The sequence below is a fragment of the Capra hircus genome, chromosome 16 (genome assembly GCF_001704415.2).
Source record: "Capra hircus breed San Clemente chromosome 16, ASM170441v1, whole genome shotgun sequence".
NCBI lineage: Eukaryota > Metazoa > Chordata > Mammalia > Artiodactyla > Bovidae > Capra > Capra hircus.
In genome coordinates, this window is record NC_030823.1 from 24,615,214 (window position 1) to 24,635,301 (window position 20,088).

Here is a 20,088-nt window from a genome sequence, read left to right on the forward strand (position 1 = left end):
TGCCCAGAGGTGAGGGGCAATACAGGGATGTCCACACGGCCCTGCCCACCTTCTCTCTTTAGGCTGGAGTATAGATAAATATTTCTTGATCCACTTTTCACTTAGACAGTCGAGACCGGTAGCATCCTCTGCAGGAAACTTTATAAAAAGAAAAAGACTCGAGCAAGAAAATGGTGTACAAAGTAGACCTGGTGACAGATTACCAATTTCATGAAAGCGCTTTTTGAACACATTTTCTTCATCATGAAATAACTGCTGTCTGTCCAGGGATGGACTGGCATTAACTTTTAACTCGATGCCTTGCCTGAGTTCATGCCCTCTAACATTCTTCTTTTTTTTTTTTTTTTTTTTTTTTTAAGAAAGTTTTTGGTTGGTTGGTTTTGTTTTTTGGCCACACTGAGCGACGTGCAAGATCTTAGTTCCCTGACCAGGGATCAAACCCAAGCCCCCTGCAGCGGAAATGCAGAGTCTTAACTATTGCACTTCCCCCCTGCCCAGCTTTCATCCTCAGTGGATGCCGTGTTCTTCCCTGCTCTGTTAAGGCAGGCACTTTGGTCAGTTAAATTCTACCAAGCCCTTGAGTTCTTGCATTCAGATTCCATTCCAACCAAGGAACGGAACCAGGATGCAGAGCCTCCTAACACAGCACTTGACGTAGAAGCCATTCCATAAAGAGCGACTGGACGGACCCTGAGGCAGCACCCTAGAAGAGTTGATTCCTAGCTCCATGCTCTTTCCCCTGTCCCCGTGCTTCTGAGATGGAAGGTATACAGACTCTTAGGTATACTTTGAAGAGATCTGAAAGGCACCTCGGCGAGCTGCCTTTGCATGTCGCCCTTCCCTGTGCCAGCTCTGTGAAGCAAGCCTGCTTCTGTGTGGAGGAGATCCTGTTTCTTCCTTGTAGATTAGATGTTTCCTATTTCTGCTCTTGACTAGAATTCCCTTTTCCACGTTTTTCTGTGTGGGCATATGTTGGTTTGCCAAAGGAAGTTAGGTTCTTTGAAGTCCCTACAGGAAAGATATTTATGAAATGCTTTGGAATCAGGATTTCTCCATAAATTTTATCATGTAGATTAGATATTCGTGATGTGAGAGAAAAACAACTGAAACTTTTCTTTCCTTGCCCAGTTTTGCCCTGTGGGGTGCCAGCGCATGGAGGGCAGGGTGGGGGGCCATGGAGTTGTGTGCTGGAGGGGAACTTGTCATTGAGCTTTGCCAGCCCAATATGTTCTTCTCTCCTGTAGACCCGCAGCCACCACTGGAGGAGAACTTCCCACAGGAGCACACGGAAGTTCCTCTGATGCAGATTCCCAAAGAGCCCGACCATTTGGCTCAACCCAGGACCAGGGACATGGGTACCTCAGGAGTCACCCAGAAGCCGCAAACAGAGGAAGATGGAGACCCAGGTAACACTTGCTAATTTTTCTTTACAAAACAGAAGCCTGTCCTAGAGAAGACCTACTAGGAAATTTGTTGATAAAAGTAGGAAATGGAGGGGACCATAACACAGGCATAAATGCATTTAAAAAGTAAGAAATCCTGGAACTAGCAGAGAAAAGCGGGAGTCAAGACAGATGGAGATCAGTAATAGCAAGCAGGTCAGAGGCTATAAAATCTACCAGCCAGTGCTTGGCGGGCATTAGCTTATGCGAGTAATGGAAATCTAAAATACTCTTCTTAAGAAGTCTTATGCTCAAAAACAGCAGTTTCCAGCCAGACCAACAGCGGGGAAACTGGGCGTGGAGACCAGCGATCTTGTTTAACAATCCCTCCAGGGAATTCTGACCTGTTGGAAGTTAAAGTTTGAGAACTACTGCTGTGTGTCTCAAATTCTGTTTCCCTCCGTTCTCTCCTCCACCCCACTCCCAGTAGAGTACATTGTAGCTCAGGTCTTTTGTTAATATGCTACCTAGTCATGGTAAAACTTCTAAAACTGTGAAGGGGATATTTACATCTAGATATCCTTTTACTATAAGATCAGAGGAAACAGTGCAGAACCTTGCCGGATGTAACAGTCCAGTGGAGGCAGAACCTTGGGAATAGTATCAGTGCTTCATCACCGAGCACAGTAAACGTTCGGTGGGATAGTGACAGATTTCATTTGGATTGAGAAAGTTGTTTTCAAAATAAATTTTTTTTAAAAATTCATTTATTTTTAATTGGAGGATAATTACACTGTTGTGTTGGTTTCTGCCATACATCAATATGAATCAGCCATAGGTATACATATGTCCCCTCCCTCCCAGCTCCCACCCAAAACAAGGTTTTTAAAAATGCAACCCCAGTATTAGTATCAACAGCGTTCTAATTTTTGTGTAGCTCACTCATTTTACTGATAAATCAGAAGAACAGCCGATTTGTGGTATTTTGTCTATCCAGTATTGTGATACAACATCATTACCATTTTGTGTTTTTAGAGGTGTGGTCTCTAACCATAGGTAGAGTCTTACCCTATGATAACACAGGCCTAGCAGCACTGGGGTGCCTTCCTGACCTCCTCAGCCCTTCAAAATATAGGAGAGGTCACAGCAGGAAGAGGAATTCAGCTAATTTGAGAAGAAATGGCATATCAGGGATCTGTTGTGTTCCAGAGGATATTGCATTCATATACAATACTCTGTATTTCTAAACTCTTGTAACTCAAAAGGGTTCTCCTTGTTGAGAATAAGTCACATACCGATAAACTTGATACCCTCTTGTTCAAAAATGTTCAGGGTTAGGAAAGATTTTGCTTGCAGAATTGAAAGCAGATGTCTTGCCTCATCCTTTAAGTCGCACCGCAGAGTGACACAGCTTCCTTTAGAGGCTGAACTGTGAAAGTGAAAGTGCCGGTCGCTCATTCGTGTCCGATTCTCTGTGACCCCAGGGACTGTAGCCCACCAGGCTCCTCTGTCTCTGGGATTCTCCAGGCAAGAATACTGGAGTGGGTTGCCATCCCCTTCTTTAGAAGATGATCTTCCCAAATCTCCCTTCATGCATCTCAGATGAGGTGCTGACCTGCTTGGGAAAACTTCACCAGTGGTCAGATTCATAGGTCAGTAGCAGTGGAGTCTTAGGGTTGGAAGACATCTGCTTGGCAGCTAATGCTGCTTCTCATTAGTTACTTCTTAGACTCCTAGCTGTTTATAAGAAACACCCCAGGCCCCCCAAACTCCTGAATTTCCTTCCCTACCACCACCTCATGTAGAGATCCTTCCAGGCAGAGGTAGAATTCGACCTCTTTTGCAGAGCTACAGCAGGCCCCTACCTGTAAGCAGTCCCCTCTCGTCTCTTGGTGTTTGCCGTCCTCCCTTGTGTAGCCGTCATTCATGCATTCAGTGCCTGCCAGGCGCCAGATTCTGTGCTGAGCGTGGGTGCAAGTTTGCAAACTGACACTCTTCTCCATCTCATTGTTTGCCTGAAGTTTCTAATACAGTGCGTCACCAGCACTAAATAAAAGTTTGTTAAATGTGATAGTGTGTCTATAGGAAAAGCATAAAATTCTGTGTTCCTCAATCCCCGTGAGTCTGTATTATTCAGACAGCAGTTGCATTGCCGGGGATGTAATGGAGGGATTGCTGGCAGGTAGATTGGGTTGGAAATAGTGTTCATTTTATAATTGAGGATGTGATGGCTCTAATGGGGATTCTGACATTTTTTAAAAAATACATAATCATCTTCATGAGAAGCACATATCCAAGCAGAGACTAATATTCAATGGGCACTTGATAAATATTTAAAATGAAGAGAAACAAAACTTATTCTGAAGCTTAAATAAAATATTTGCTTTCTCCCTCAACTTTAGGGATAATTACACCAGAAGGCACTCCTGTCGATGCTGTTGATGCCCAAAAGCAGCTGGCAACAAATACTGAAGAACCAGCAAGTGTCACGCCTCTGGAAAATGCAATTCTCTTCATACACTCACTCGTGTTTCATTTAACTAAGATGGTAAGTTTGACATGTAATTTCTTCAAATAGAATGTTAATTATTACCGTTTTCAAGTTGATTTTAAGCATGAGATGAAGGATTTAAAATGTATTTATGAAAATTACTCCTACACCTTTGAAGGCAGCCTCTGAAATAAGCCACAGGTGTGTGATGGTGGTGGGTTCTTAGTTCAGCTCAGCACTTGGAGATACTTTGGCGGCCAGTGCTGGGTATCTGCACACATCTTCTGCCCTCAGGGATCTTTTGGTCTAGCAGAGAGAATGAAATTCACTTGAAACACAATATGATATGGGAAAGAAGAGACGTACTTACCTGATGGTGTGAGAGTATGTTAAATTGATTCACTGAGGTGGGAGGACAGGCAGAGGAGGTCAGAAGTTAGCTGAGACATCTTCTGAGCCGAGTTGTAGGATCCGTGTAGTTTGATGTGTAATTTGTTGTTGAATAGGGCTGGGGAGGTGGATGGGTGGAGTGCACAGTCACACAGAAGCAGTATGTTTGGAGAAATGGGACATGAAGAAAAGGTTACTTGGCATTGTCCAAGTAGAGTTCGAGGGGCGTGTGTGGTCTTGTGGAGGGAGATGGGCTCAGGTACAGGAGGTTGTATGTCATGGTAAGTTGTGAGGTAGAGATCCTTTGAAGGTTTTAAGCAGGAAATAAGTATAGTCATATTTGTTCTTAGAAAGAGTCACTTATGGCAGAATTATTTATTCAAATTTATCTGTCTAAGGAATTCTGATCCATATGAGACATTTAGTCTGTCCATTGAATGTTATCTAAGCTGTTTAGGGCTTAGCGCCCCCTTGTGGTATTTTCTGGAATTGGACATTCTTGGTAAATGATGGGAATGAGCAAGCTTTCAGAATCCAGAGGCCAAGTTGCCCTTGGAGCTATAAAGTATACTCTGCATCAAAAATATCTATCCGCCAGGTTCTGTTATTTCAAGACTTTTTAGGGAAAAGGGTTTTTTTTTTTTTTTTTTTTTTTTTTATGCATGGGCTTTGAGTTGAGGATAATCTGGTTTCAAATCCCAGGTCCATCATTTAGAAACTTGGGCAGATTACTTAAGTTTGAACCTCAGCTTTTTCATCTTTAAAATGCAGATAATACCTACCCTAGTTGTTAGAATTAAATGAATTGATAATATCAAGTATATAGTGTAGTGCCTGGCATTTTATAAGATCTCATCCCCTGCCTGCTTCTCATTTAGATGATTGGAGAGGGCAGTATAAAAATTTTGGATACTGCAGGGAATTCAGGAGAAGGGCCACCAGGATGGGAAAGTTGGAGGAAAACCAAACCATTTTTCAGTTTTCTCCATGTTTGTGGTAGTGCCAGCCACCCCAGTGAATGTGTATGCCCTGTGCAGTTAAGAGTTCTGAAGGAAGTTTTCAGTGATGAAGGCGATCTCAGAATTTGGTTATCAGCATGAATCATCATCACTTCTAAAACTTCACAGCCTCCAGATGTGGGAGGAGTTCCTTGTTCATTTTATTGGTGGGTATACTCAGAGCTCCGTTGTAGGCCTGGGTTGGAGGACACAGATGTGGCAGAGAATGTTGTTTCTGTTTGAGGGATAACGGGAGAAGACCTGGACATGAATGGCAAGAGAAAAGTAACAGTGGCTTGAAAGGTTATCATCAAGAAAGTATTTGGATGGCCCAATATGTACAGAGTATTATGCTGGGAATGGAAGAGTCTACGAGGCATAAAGCATGATTCTGATTTATGAAAGGCTTAAAAAAGGATATATCTAATATATATGGAAATTGGAAAAATGGGAAACATGAAATAGCTGTTGTAATGTGTCAGGTAAGTGGTATAGATAACTATTTGTAGAGCTGGGAAATAATGGGGTACTGACTTGCTTGGGAAAACTGCACCAGAAGTCAGATGCGTAGATCAGCAGTTGATGGAATCTCCAGGCTAGAGGAGATGCGAGAGAGCAGCTAATTCAACTTTTCACAGACTGCACTAATTTCCTCTACTCCAGCCCTGACTAGTAGTTATGGGGTCTGGGAATCAACAATTCCTAGCGTGAGCCATCTACCTTATAAGACTACACATTGCTCTGATGGCTAGTTTATTCTTATATTGACTCCAAATTTTTCTCCCTATGATTTTTTTCTCTTAGAATCTAATTCCTTTTTTACATAGTGATTACTATGTAAAATATTTGAGGTTATGCTTGAATTTTTTTTTCCTTTAGTGTTTTAGCATGGAAAATTTCAAAATGGTAATAGTAAAGAGAGAACAGTAAAATGAAATTATGGCTCATCACTCAGCTTAACAATAATTCCTTAATATCACCCATTTTTTGACACATTTCAGAATCCCCTCTCTTCCTTTTAAAATTATTCTTACTCAGTTCAGGATCTTGAGGTCCAAAAGTTATAAGGGGTTCATACATGTCATAAATCAACCTTTTAATCAGATGTAAATTACATATAACAAAGTGTACCCATTCTAGGAATGAATTTTAACAAATGTAAGCGCTTATGGAAAAACAACCATAACCAAATATGGAACATTTCTTTTGTTTGAAAAAGTTCCTTTGCATACCTTCTCAGTGTATCCTACCCAAACCACCTGTTCTAGGCAGCCGTTGACGAAACTTTTTCCCACTGTACATTAGCTTTTCCTGTTGTAGAATTATAGTTATAAATGGATTTATAGTTAGGTGTGAAACTGCCCAGCCTCATGGTAAGTTTATTTTATCTTGGAAACTGCCCAGCTGCTCTCAAAAGTGACTATACCATTTTATGTTTCCACTAACAATTTCTAAAACTTCCATTTGGTCACATATTTGCTAACATCTGGTATTATCAGCCTTAAAGTGTAGCCATTCTAATGGGCATGCCTTTGAGGTTTTAATTATATTTCTTGATGCTTAATGATGTTGAGCACTTTTTCATGTGGCCATACATTTTCATGGGCTTATGTGTGAAATAGCTTTTTAAATCTTTTGTCCTTCTTTAAACTGGTATTTGTTTTTTTTTTCTAAATATTAAAATCTAAGAGTTCTTTATATTCATAAAATTTAGATACAACTCCTTTGTCAGATACATATTACAAATTTCTTCCAAACTCTGTCTTGGCCTTTCAATTTCTTAGCATTGCCTTTTGAAGAGCAAATTTTTAACTTTGATGAGCACTGTTTTATTAATGTTCATTTTTATGGTAAGTGCCTTTTGTCTCCTGCCTAAGGAATCGTAGGTAGTTCCAATGATGTGAATATTTTCATATTTTCTTCTAGAAGTTTTATTGTTATACCCTTTCATGATTAAGAAAGACTTCGTTCCATTTTGAGTAAATTTTTGTGAATGTTGTGAGGTAGAGATCATGTTTCATTCCCACCCCCCACAAATGAATATCCATTTGTTCCCATACCATTTCTTTCCCCTTTAAATTACATTGGCACCTTGAGTTGAGATCAGTTGACCACATATATATGTCTCTTTCTGGACCCTACTCTGTTCTATTGATCCTATCCTAAGACAATACCACACTGTTTTGATTACTATAGCTTTATAGTAGGTTTTGCAATCAGGTAGTTCCTTTGTGAAATTGTTTTGGTCACTGCATTTCCTTTGCATTTCCATATAAAGTTTAGAATCAACTTACCACTTTCTACAAAAAAGCATGCTGAGCATTTGATTGTTCTTATTACTGAGTCCATAGATGAATTTGGGAAGAACTGGTATCAACAAATATTAAGGCTTCTAATTAAGATGAACTAAGTTCATCTCTGCATTCATTTAGATCTTTATAATTTCTCTCAACAGGGCTTTGTATTTTTCAGTGTACAAGTTTCATGCATATTTTGTTTATGTATGCCAGGTATTTCATGGTTCTTAATGTTCTAAATGGTATTTTTTTTACATTTTGTTTGCAATTTTTTGCTGATATCTAGAAATACAGTTGAATTTTTTATACTGACCTTACTTATTATCTTACTAAATTATTCTATTATTTCTAAGGGGGGTGTAGATTTCATAGGATTCTGTGTGGATGACCATGTCATCTATGAATAAACACCTTTTTTAAAAAGTCAGATTTATGCATAATTTACATTTAGTAAAATTCACCCTTTCTGTATGCAGTTCTGTGTTTTCACATTTTTTTCAAAAATTTTTGTGTTCACCCCTCTCTTGCCTCTCTCTCTAGGACTCTAACTGTATTTATTTATGTTATGTATATATGTCTGTATTTATGTTAGCTCATTTTATGTAGTTCCACAGGTCACTGAGGCTCTGTTCTTTGTTGTTGTTTTTATTTAGTCTTTTTTATGTCTTAGCTTCTATTTAAGTACTTCCTGTTGCTACCACTAAGTTTATTGATCTTTTGTGGTATCTTATCTGCTCTTAAGCCATCAAGTAAAATTTTTATTTTGGTTATTTTATTTTTTAGCTCTAAAAGTTCCACTTAGTTTTATTTTATATCTTCCATTTCTCTCCTCAGTATGGTAATTAAAAAAAAATTGTTAAATATATTTTAAAATGATTCTTTTAAAGCCCCTTAAAGCTAACATTCTGTCCTCTCTTGCAATTTCTTGGTCTATTTTTGTAGGTTAACTTATCTCTTAAATGGGATACATTTTTATGCTTTTGTTCATGTCTAGAGGTTTTGTGGGGGTTTTTTTTGTTTTTTTGGTTTGATTGTTTTTCTTTTTGGATACTAGGCACTGGGAATGTGACTGTTGGGTGCCTGGATTTTGGTGGCTTCCTTTAAAAAAGTGGTGCAGTTTGTTTTTCTAGACTGTTAAGTTACTTGAAGATCAGCTTGATGCTTTCTAGTCTTATTTTTAAGATCTGTTGCAAGGTATAGTGTGTATAGTAGTATTTACTCCAGAGCTAGTGTTTCCCTTCTATAATGATGTTATTCTTCTGGAATCTACTAAATGCCCTGAGTATTCATTAAGGTCAGTTCATGCTGACTAGCTGGAATACAGATGTCTCCCAGCCCTGCATTAACTGGAAATGGTTCAGCTTCCAGCCTCCTTGTAAGTTGTTCTTTTTGCCTGTAGTTGTTCTTTGCTGATCCTCAAGGAATCTTGCTTATACGGGTGGTGCTTTGAATTTAGCCCACGACTAAAGGAGACACCCTTGCAGACTCCTAGAGCTCTTTTTCTTTGTCGTCCTCATCTTTCCCCTAACTGTCCGTGCGTGTGTCAGGCACCTCAGCCTCTCTGAACTCTGATCTCCACCTCCTTGGCAAGATTGGTATATTCTGCTTACCTTCCCTATATTGCTGTCTACAGAGTGCCTCCAGGTAAAAAAGCTGGGTGATCACAGGGCTTAACTCACGTGTTAGCCTTTCCTCAAGAGTCACGATTGTGTGCTGCCTCGTGTTCTCTACCTGAAAAACTTTCTTTTTTCCCATAAATTTTGTCCAGTTTTCTAGTCATTTTTAGTGGGAGGGCAAGTATCAGATCAGTTAACTCAGTCTATGCGTGTCTTCTTTTTGTTTGTTTGTTGTATTTTATTTGTTGTTCAGTGTGTTCATTAAAGAGGCAGGTTTGTTTGGCTGCTAGGAAGGACCTAGTGTGGGTTTGCTAACTGCATTCCTCTAGTACAATTGAACATTTTCCCTTGTTGTTTATATTTCTTGGTAATTGCTTCGTCATATTGGGAGTCCAGATTCAGTTTCATTTTTGTTTGGCAAGAATACTTAATGAAAGATGTTTGCATCTGGAGGCATCTGTGGTCTAGATGTCCCTCTTTTTCTTGATGTTACTAGCAATTGGTGACATTGATTAGAATGTCTGTATTATAGGTTGTAGAATGGTAACTGTCTACTTATAGCATTCCCACGTCATTTAAAAGTTGGGACACTTCTACAAAGGGAAACTTAATAATCAACTATTCTTTATACTGAGATTGGTTTGTATAGTTAAGGCAGTATAAATATTTGATTCTTTCTGTTTAAATAGTTTTCAAAATAATGAGTTGTCTTACCAGCATTATCCAAAGATGCCCCAAAGGTTTATGTATGTGTTTCTTTTAACTCTTTTCTAAGAATCATTATGATGCATGAATTTTAAAGTATTTGGTTTGTATAATCCACAGTAGTTATTATTCTTATCAATGCTCAATCTCTCCCATTTTTAGTTACTGGGACCCTCTTTAGCTTTGCTCCTGGGCTCTTTTGACATCATCTCGTGGTCATTGATACCTTCCTTGCTTTCTAGTGTAACAAGATGTTCCAAGCTCATTTTGTACATTTCCTGCCCAGATCTTGAAGGAGCTATTTCTCTAAAGAGTTTTTTTTCCTTTCACTGGGAAATGGTATTCAGAGGCAACATTCTGGGTATTAAGATCACTTACTGCTTTAGAGTTGGCCATCATTTCTAGGCCTTTTCAGAGGACAAAGCTAAGATATAAGGGAGGATTTTTTTATGTAACTGTTCATTACGATGCCATTTGGATATTCCCAATCAGAGTTCCAGACACTAATGGAATTTTACTTAACCACATCTATCTGATATTGTATTTTCTTTCTCCGATGTTGGAAATCTCAGTTTTTAATGACATCAGCATAATTATTTATTTATCTTATTTTACAATATTCACATAACAGTATGAAAAATACCATATCAACACTACCACCCACAATGTGTTGCTGAAAATCTTGCAAGGATATTTTGCAGTTCTTTTTGTCTCTAACCTGTATCCCACTGGGGTATGCTTGAAAATAATCCTTTTATGTTGTTCTGCCATTAAGTTGGCATAGTTAGGTTAATTGTTTCATTTTTGCTTTCAATTTTTAAGGATTTTTTTAAAAAGATTTTAAAATTTTCTAATTATCTAACAAATTTACAAGAGCCAAAGCCAATTTGTAGAACAAAATCTGTTCAGAGAAGTCTAACTTTTGTCCTATTTCCATCCAACCTGTTGATATGTTCCTCGATACGTAATTTTAAAATTAATTTCATTATCTACCCTGCCATTAAAAAATAAGCAAATGATTTCTGCATCTGGGCTTTCCATGTGGCGCTAGTGGTAAAGAGCTTGCCTGCCAATGCAAGAGACATAAGAGATGCAGGTTCAATCCCTGGACCAAGAAGATTTCCCTAAAGAAGGAAATGGCAGCCCACCCCAGTGTTCTTGCCTGGAGAATCCCACGGACAGAGGAGCCCTGTGAGCTACAGTCCATGGGGTTCCGGAAGAGCGACTTTTACTTTTCTGCATCCAGCCAAGGTAGATTTATAGATACCAGCTTTACTCTCCTAACTAAAATAGCTAAAAGGAAAAAAGCTGAGACAGAATACAGGACACAGCAGGTTTCGAGTCATCAGGCAACAAAGAACAGTAGTTTCTGAAAGCTGGAGAACAGGTGCCATGAGGTTTACAGTTGTCACATCTCACTGCATGGAAGAGTTCCCAGGCTTGGCCCAGAGAGGAGAACCCCTGAACTGAGGAAATGGAGCTGAAAGTCCAGGAAGAGCAAAGCAGCCTGGATTCACAAGGCGGAAGCCCAAGAGGAGAGCTACACAGAAAGCAAGCCCTGGGGGTTTTCAGAAGGCCCCTGAGTATTCACCAGAGTCCTGATCACATGAGGGTCACAGACTGCTTAAGGTCAGAGAGTGACCTTGATCTAGTGAGTAGAAGAGACAATTGCTGACACAGGGCCAGGAGTAGTACCTCGTAATTCTTAGGGAATTGGGTAGAGTCTCAGAAGGGTCTTGCCTCAGCCTAAATGCTGTTCATGTCTTCCTTAACAAATCTTAAAAGCAAGACCCAATAGAACCAAACTGTTACCCAGCAATTTACCTGCATCCCAGAACAAAGCTTAAGAATAACTGGTTTATTAGTCAGGGTTCTCTAGAGAAGCAGAACCAGTAGGATATACATACAAGAAGAGGTTTGTCTTAAGGAATTGAGTTACAAATGGAGGCTGCGAAGTCCCATAGTCTGCAGTCTGCAAGCTGGAAACCTTGTAAAGTTGGGTTGTAATCAGTCCAAGTCCAGAGACCTGAGAACCAGGGGAACTGATTCTCCCCTTGGTCTGAGGGCCTGAGAACCAGGAGCACCAGAAGCAAAAGACTGATGTTCCAGCTTGAGCAATCAAGAAGGAAGGGACAAGTTTTTCCTTCTGCATTTTGTTCTCTTCAAGGCCTTGATGGATTGAATGATCCCCACTCACAGTGAGGGGGCCACTCTACTTTACTTATTGTATCAATTCAAATGCTAATCTCATCTGGAAACACACAAAGACATACCCCCAAATAACATTTAATCTGGGTACCCTAGGGTCAGTCAAACTGATGTAAAAAATTGACTGTCACATTTATTCACAAAGTATGGCATCCTGTCAAAGATTATCAGGCATGCAGAGGCAAGAAAAGATGACCTGTGATTATGAGAAAAATCAGCCAAAGCCAACAAAGAACTTTCAGAGATGTTAGAATTATATGATGGTATTAAACAGTGATTACTGCCATATTTCAGATACTAAAAAATTAATGTAGAGACATGAAAAATATTTTTTAGAAAAGATGCAAGTCAGACTTCTAGAGATGAAATGCCTCTGGTGAAAATATACTGTGTGGGATTCATGCTAGACTAGACATTGTTGATGAAAAGATTAGTGAACTTGAAGATACAGCAATAAAAGACATCTAAAAGGAAACATATGGGGGAAAAAAGAAAACTGAACAGATTATCAGTGAGCTGTGGGGACACTTTTCAAGCAATCTAATACATTTAACTGAAATCCCTGGAGGAAAGGATAGAGAGGTGTTCAGAAAATTATTTGAGGAAATAAGGATGAAAAATTTCTAAACTTTATGAAAGCTGCACCTACAGAGCCAAAAAGTTCAATGAAACCCAAGTATAAAAAGCATGAAAAAAACTACACAAAGCTATGTGCTTGTGCTCAGTTGCTCATCATGTCCAGCTTTTTGTGACCCCATGGAGTATAGCCTACCAGGCTCCTCTGTCCATAGAATTTCCCAGGAAAGAATACTGGAGAGGGTTGCCATCTCCTCCTCCAGGGTATCTTCCTGACCCAGGGATCAAATGGACATATATCATAATCAAATTGCACAAAGTAAGTGATAAAGAGCAGTATCAGCCAGAGAAAAGAGATATTTTAGGAACTGAGATAACATTGATGTCAGATTTCTTATTGGAAACACGGCATGGGAGAATATAGTAGGATAATATCTTTTAATATGCTTGAGAAATACTGTTGATCTCCAGCATTATACACAACAAAATATTTTTCAAAAAAAATGAAGACTCTTCCCTCCCCCCACCTCGACATACAAGAGCTGAAAAAATTCAACAGGATACCTGCACCATAAGAAATGTTCAGGGAAGACCTTTACGCATAAGAAAAATGACAAGAGACGGATATAAAGGACCTACACAGAGTAGTGACGAATGCCAGAAATGGTAGGTATATGGCTAAATATATAAAACCATTATCTTATTGTTTAAACATCTTTAAAAGTTAATTTTCTGTTTAAAGAAAAATATTATCAGTGTATAATGGGGTTTATAAAATATGTAAAGAATAAAGTGTATGACAACAATAGTATTTATACTATTGATCAGGAGAGGGAGAAAAGGTGATAACTCTTGTAAAAGTCTTACTGCATACTTGAAGTAGTACAGTATCACTTGAACATAGATTGTGATCATTGATCATTTAAAGATGTATGGCACCCCACTCCAGTACTCTTGCCTGGAAAATCCCATGGACGGAGGAGCCTGGTGGGCTGCCGTCCATGGGGTCGCGAAGAGTTGGACACGACTGAGCGACGTCACTTTCACTTTTCACTTTCATGCATTGGAGAAGGAAATGGCAACCCACTCCAGTGTTCTTGCCTGGAGAATCCCAGGGACGGTGCAGCCTGGTGGGCTGCTGTCTATGGGGTCGCGCAGAGTCGGACACGACTGAAGCGACTTAGCAGTATAATAGTATAGATGTATAGTATAGTATGGGCTTCCCTGGTGGATCAGACAATAAAGAATCCACCTGCAATGCAGGAGATGCAGGTTTGATCCCAAGGTGGGAAAGATCTCCTGGAGAAAGGGATGGCAACCCACTCCAGTAATCTTGCCTGCAGAAACCCATGAACAGAGGAGTCTGATAGGCTACAACCCATGGGGTTGCAAAGAGTTAGATATGACCAATCGACTAAGCACACACACATATAGTATAGTATAAACTCTGAATCAGCCGCTAAAATAACAAAACAAGGAATCACAGCTAATAAATCAACAAAGATGATAATTAGTATCATTAAAAAGACTTGATCCAAAAGAAGGTAGAATAAGAGGAAAAAGGGAACAAAGAACAGATGGGATAAATAGGAAAAAAAAAGATGCTGGGCTTAAACTTAACCATATCAAGACACAGACTAGGAGGGAGTCATTACAAAGCATATATCCGATAAAGGACTTATATCCCGATTATATGAAGAACTCTCAAAATTCACTAAGGAAAAACATACGCCAGTAAAATAACAATTCCCCAAAAAAGATGTGGATAGCAAATAAGCACATTAAAAAAATAAAAAGCTTATCATTTTTATGAAGGAAATCCAAATTTAAACCATTGTGACTAAATAATGACTGAAATTAAAAAGACCAAGTGTTGGGGAAGATGTGGAGGGACTGGAAATACCATATACTGCACATGGAGATATAAAATGGTACCACCACCTTGGAAGATAGTTGGTCAGTTTCTTAGAAAGGTAGGCATACACCTGTCAAATGATCTAGCCATTCTTCTACCAAGCACAAATTATACTTCCATAGAAGGCCTTGTATATCAAGGTTTGTAGCAGCTCAGTTTGCAAAAGTCAAAAAATGGAGAAAAAAAATGTCCGTCAGCTGGTTAGTAAGTAAATGAATTGTGGTTTATCTATACAATGAAATGCTGCTCAGCAGTAAAATAGTAATGACTTATTGATCTATGCAGCAACACAGATGAATCTCAAGTTATATTGAGTGAGAGAAGCCAGAGAAAATAGAATACATGGTGAATTATTCCCTCTATATAAAACATGAGGAAATGCAGACTAATCAATTAGGACAGAAATTCTGCTTGGGGGCAGAGAGGAGTGACATGTGGCAAGAGGTGGGATTACCAAGGAGATAATGAGACTTTTGGAGGTGAAGGTATGTTCGTTATCTTGAATGTGATGTTTTCACAGATGTATTCATCTGTCAGAACTTACCAGATTGTGTGCTTTAAAATAAGTGTAGTTTACTGCGTGTCAGTTTTACCTAAAAGCTGTAAAATTCTTCTCTCCTATATATAGATATATATGAAATCAAACCCTAGCAGTATATAGAATTATTTCATTTCTTTTTTCCAGTTTCATACTATAGTTGACCCTTGAACAATCCAAGTTTGAATTGCTTGGATCCCTACTTTTACATGTTTGGGTTTTTTTTCCACTAAATGCATACTACAGTGCTACACAATCCACATTTGGTTGAATCCTCAGAGGCAGGAGGACTCTTGCCTAAGGAGAGCCCAGTAACTGTGAAATATGTGGGGATTTTTGACTGCACCAAGGGTTAGTACCCCTAACCTCTGTGTTGTTCAGTGGTCAGCTGTATATTTTAATGTATCCAACAGTTGTTCTGTCATTGGACAGTTTGGTTATTTCCAATCTTTTGTTATTATAACAAGGCTTTGTACATATATGTTTCTAGCATTTGTTATTCTAGTTCTAATATCTTTGAGACAGATCTTTAGAAGTGGGATTGTTGTGTCAGAGGTTATTACACAGGTGATTTTGGGAGATGTTGCTAGATTCTTGTTCATAGGGGTTTGTTTCATTTTGTATAATGATCAGTAATGTATGAGAATACCCATTTCCTCTGCATTCTCTCACTAAAAGAGTATGTTGTTAAATGTTTGGATCTTGCCAATAGAAGTGAGAAATGGTATCTCAATATAGGTTTAATTTGTACTTCTTTTATTATGAGTGAGACAGAGCATGTTTCCCTATGTCTGGGAGCTCTTCTCTTCCTGCTTCTTTCCTGAGGGCGATCTTCATTTTTTTCTGCTCATTTTTTCTGTAGGCTTGCTGGCCAGCTTCTCTATTTGTAAAGTTCTTTAATCTTTAGGAATATTAACCCTTTGTAATAAATTTCAAATAATTTTTTCCTCAGGTTTTCACTGTCAGACTTTGCTTATTTTAGTCCAAGGGCTGGATCCTTTTTTTTTTTTTTAATTTCTAAGTAATCAAGTTCACGAATCTTTTCCTTTAGATCTTGAGACATAATTAGGAAGGTTTTCCTCACTCCTAGTAATCAAGAAAACTAACCAGTCCGATCACATGTACCACAGCCTTGTCTAACTCAATGAAACTGTGAGCCATGCTGTGTAGGGCCACCCAAGACAGATGGGTCATGGTGGAGAGTTCTGACAAAATGTGGTCCACTGGAGAAGGGAATGGCAAACCACTTCAGTATTCTTGCCTTGGGAACCCCAATTATGAACAGTATGAAAAGGAAAAAAGATAGGACACTGAAAGATGAACTCCCCAGGTTGGTAGGTGCCCAATATGCTACTGGAGATCAGTGGAGAAATAACTCCAGAAGGAATGAAGAGACAGAGCCAAAGCAACAACACCCAGTTATGGATGTGACTGGTGATGGAAGTAAAGTCTGATGCTGTAAAGAGCAATATTGCATAGGAACCTGGAATGTCAGGTCCATGAATCAAGGCAAGGAAGTGGTCCAACAGGAGATGGCAAGAGTGAACATCAACATTTTAGGAATCAACAAACTAAAATGGACTGAAATGGGTGAATTTCACTCAGCTGACCATTATACCTACTACTGTAGGTAAGAATCCCTTAGAAGAAATGGAGTAGCCATCATAGTCAACAAAAGAGTCTGAATGCAGAACTTGGATGCAGTCTCAAAAATGACAGAATGATCTGTTTCCAAGGCAAGCCATCCAGTATCACAGTAATCCAAGTCTATGCCCTGACCAGTAAAGCTAAGAAGCTGAATTTGAACAGTTCTTTGAAGACCTACAAGACCTTCTAGAACTAACACCCCAAAAAGATGTCCTTTTCATTTTACAGGACTGGAATGTAAAAATAGGAAGTCAAGAAATACCTGGAGTAACTGGCAAATTTGGCCTTGGAGTACAGAATGAAGCAGGGCAAAGGCTAATAGAGTTTTGCCATGAGAATGCACTGGTCATAGCAAACACCCTCTTCCAACAACACAAGAGAAGACTCTACACACGGACATCACCAGATGGTCAATACCGAAATCAGATTGATTATATTCTTTGCAGCCAAAGATGGAGAAGCTCTATACAGTCAGCATAAACAAGACTGGGAGCTGACTGCGGCTCAGATCATGAACTCCTTGTTGCCAAATTCAGACTTAAATTGAAGAAAGTAGGGAAAACCACTAGACCATTCACGTATGACCTAAATCAAATCCCCTACAATTATACAGTGGAAGTGATAAATAGATTCAAGAGATTAGATCTGATAGAGTGCCTGAAGAACTATGGACGGAGGTTTGTGACATTGTACAGGAGTCAGGGATCAAGACCATCTCCAAGAAAAATAAATGCAAAAAGGCAAAATGGTTGTATGAGAAGGCTTTACAAATAGCTGGGAAAAGAAGAGAAGCAAAAGGCAAAGGAGAAAAGGAAAGATACACCCATTTGAATGCAGAGTTTCAAAGAATAGCAAGGAGAGATAAGAAAGCCTTCCTCAGTGATCAATACAAAGAAATAGAGGAAAACAATAGGATGGGAAAGACTATAGAGATCTCTTCAAGAAAACTAGAGATACAAGGGAACAGGTCATGCCAAGATGAGCTCAGTAAAGGACAGAAATGGTATGGACCTAGCAGAAGCAGAAGATATTAAGAAGAGGTGGCAAGAATACACGGAAGAATTATACAAAAAAGATCTTCATGACCCAGATAATCACGATGGTGTGATCACTCACCTAGAGCCAGACATACTGGAATGTGAAGCCTTAGGAAGTGTCACTATGAACAAAGCTAATGGAGGTGATGGAATTCCAGTTGAACTGTTTCAAATCCTGAAAGATGATGCTGTGAAAGTGCTACACTCAATATGCCAACAAACTTGGAAAACTCAGCAGTGGCCACAGGAATGGAAACAGTCAGTTTTCATTCCAGTCCCAAAGAAAGGCAATGCCAAAGAATGCTCAAACTACAGCACAGTTGTACTCATCTCACATGCTAGTAGAGTAATGCTCAAAATTCTCCAAGCCAGGCTTCAGCAATACATGAACCATGAACTTCCAGATGTTCAAGTTGGTTTTAGAAAAGGCAGAGGAATCAGAGATCAAATTGCCAACATCCGCTGGATCATGGAAAAAGCAAGAGAGTTCCAGAAAAACATCTATTTCTGCTTTCTTGACTATGCCAAAGCCTTTGACTGTGTGGATCACAATCAACTGTGGGAAATTCTGAAAGAAATGGGAATACCAGACCACCTTACCTGACTCTTTGAAAAACCTGTATGCAGCTCAGGAAGCAACAGTTAGAACTGAACATGAACAACAGACTGGTGCCAAATAGGAAAAGGAGTATGTCAAGGCTGAATATTGTCACCCTGGTTATTTAACTTATATGCAGAGTACATCATGAGAAACACTGGGCTGGAGGAAGCACAAGCTGGAATCAAGACCGCCGGGAGAAATATCAATAACCTCAGATATGCAGATGACACCACCCTTAGGGCAGAAAGTAAAGAAGAACTAAAGAGTGTCTTGATGAAAGTGAAAGCGGAGAGTAAAATAGTTGGCTTAAAGCTCAACATTCAGAAAACAAAGATCATGGCATCTGGTCCCATCACTTCATGGGAAATAGATAGGGAAACAGTGGAAACAGTGGCTGACTTTATATTTTTGGGCTGCAAAAATCACTGCAGATGGTGATTGCAGCCATGAAATTAAAAGATGCTTACTCCTTTGAAGGAAAGTTATGACCAACCTAGACAGCATATTAAAAAGCAGGGACATATGTCACCAAACATCCAACTAGTCAAGGCGGTGGTTTTTCCAGTAGTTATGTATGGATGTGAGAGTTGGACTATAAAGAAAGCTGAGCACCGTAGAATTGATGCTTTTGAACTGTGGTGTTGGTGAAGACTCTTGAGAGTCCGTTCAATTGCAAGGAGATCCAACCAGTCCATTCTAAAGGAGACTAGTCCTGGGTGTTCATTGGAAGGACTGATGTTGAAGGTGAAACTTCGAATATTTTGGCCACCTGATGCGAAGAGCTGACTCATTTGAAAAGACTGATGTTGGGAAAGATTGAAGGCAGGAGAAGGGGACGAGAGAGGATGAGACGGTTAGATGGCATCACCGACTCAATGCACATGAGTTTGGGTAACTCCAGGAGTTGGTGATGGACAGGGAGGCCTGGCATGCTGCAGTTCATGGGATCGCAAAGAGTTGGACACGACTGAGCGACTGAACTGCACTAAATTGCTTCTTGGAAGAAAAGTTAAGACCAGCCTAGATAGCATATTTAAAAGCAGAAACATTACTTTGCAAAACAAAGGTCCGTCTAGTCAAAGCTATGGTTTTTCCAGTAGTCACGGATGGATGTGGGAGTTGGACTATAAAGAAAGCTGAGCGCCAAAGAATTGATGCTTTTGAACTGTAGTGTTGAAGAAGACTCTTGAGAGAGTCCCTTGGACTGTGAGATCAAACCTGTCCATCCTAAAGGAAATCAGTCCTGAATATTCATTGGAAAGACTGATGCTTAAGCTGAAGCTCCAATACTTTGACCATCTGTGCGAAGAACTGACTCATTTGAAAAGACCCTGATACTGGGAGAGATAGAAGGCGGGAGAAGGGGAGGACAGAGGTTGGATGGCATCACCAACTCAATAGATATGAGTTTGAGTAAGCTCAGGGAGTTGGTGATGTTAGGGAGGGCTGGTGAGCTGCAGTCCATGGGGTTGTAGTGAGCCGGATAGGACTGAGTGACTGAGCTGAATAATCAAGAAATTCATCCATATTTTCTCTTGTACTTACTGTTCTCATTCTTACATTCAGGTGTCTGACCTAGTTGGAATTTATCCTTATGGACAGTGAGGAAAAAAATATCCCATTTTTATTATTTTCCACTTGGTTATCTAGATATGTCAACGCCACTTGTTAAAAAGTCTGTTTTTCT

At 39.4% G+C, this 20,088-nt stretch overlaps 1 protein-coding gene across 2 annotated transcripts in view; it reads left to right on the forward strand.

Annotated features, from left to right (window-relative positions):
- Positions 1–20,088, forward strand: part of MIA3 (MIA family member 3, ER export factor) — a 55,821-nt gene that overhangs the window by 12,472 nt on the left and 23,261 nt on the right. For both annotated transcript variants that reach the window (XM_018060181.1, XM_018060182.1), the window contains exons 5-6: positions 1,245–1,406; positions 3,785–3,930. In XM_018060181.1, the coding sequence (XP_017915670.1) occupies positions 1,245–1,406; positions 3,785–3,930 (308 nt within the window). The remainder of the gene's footprint in view (positions 1–1,244; positions 1,407–3,784; positions 3,931–20,088) is intronic.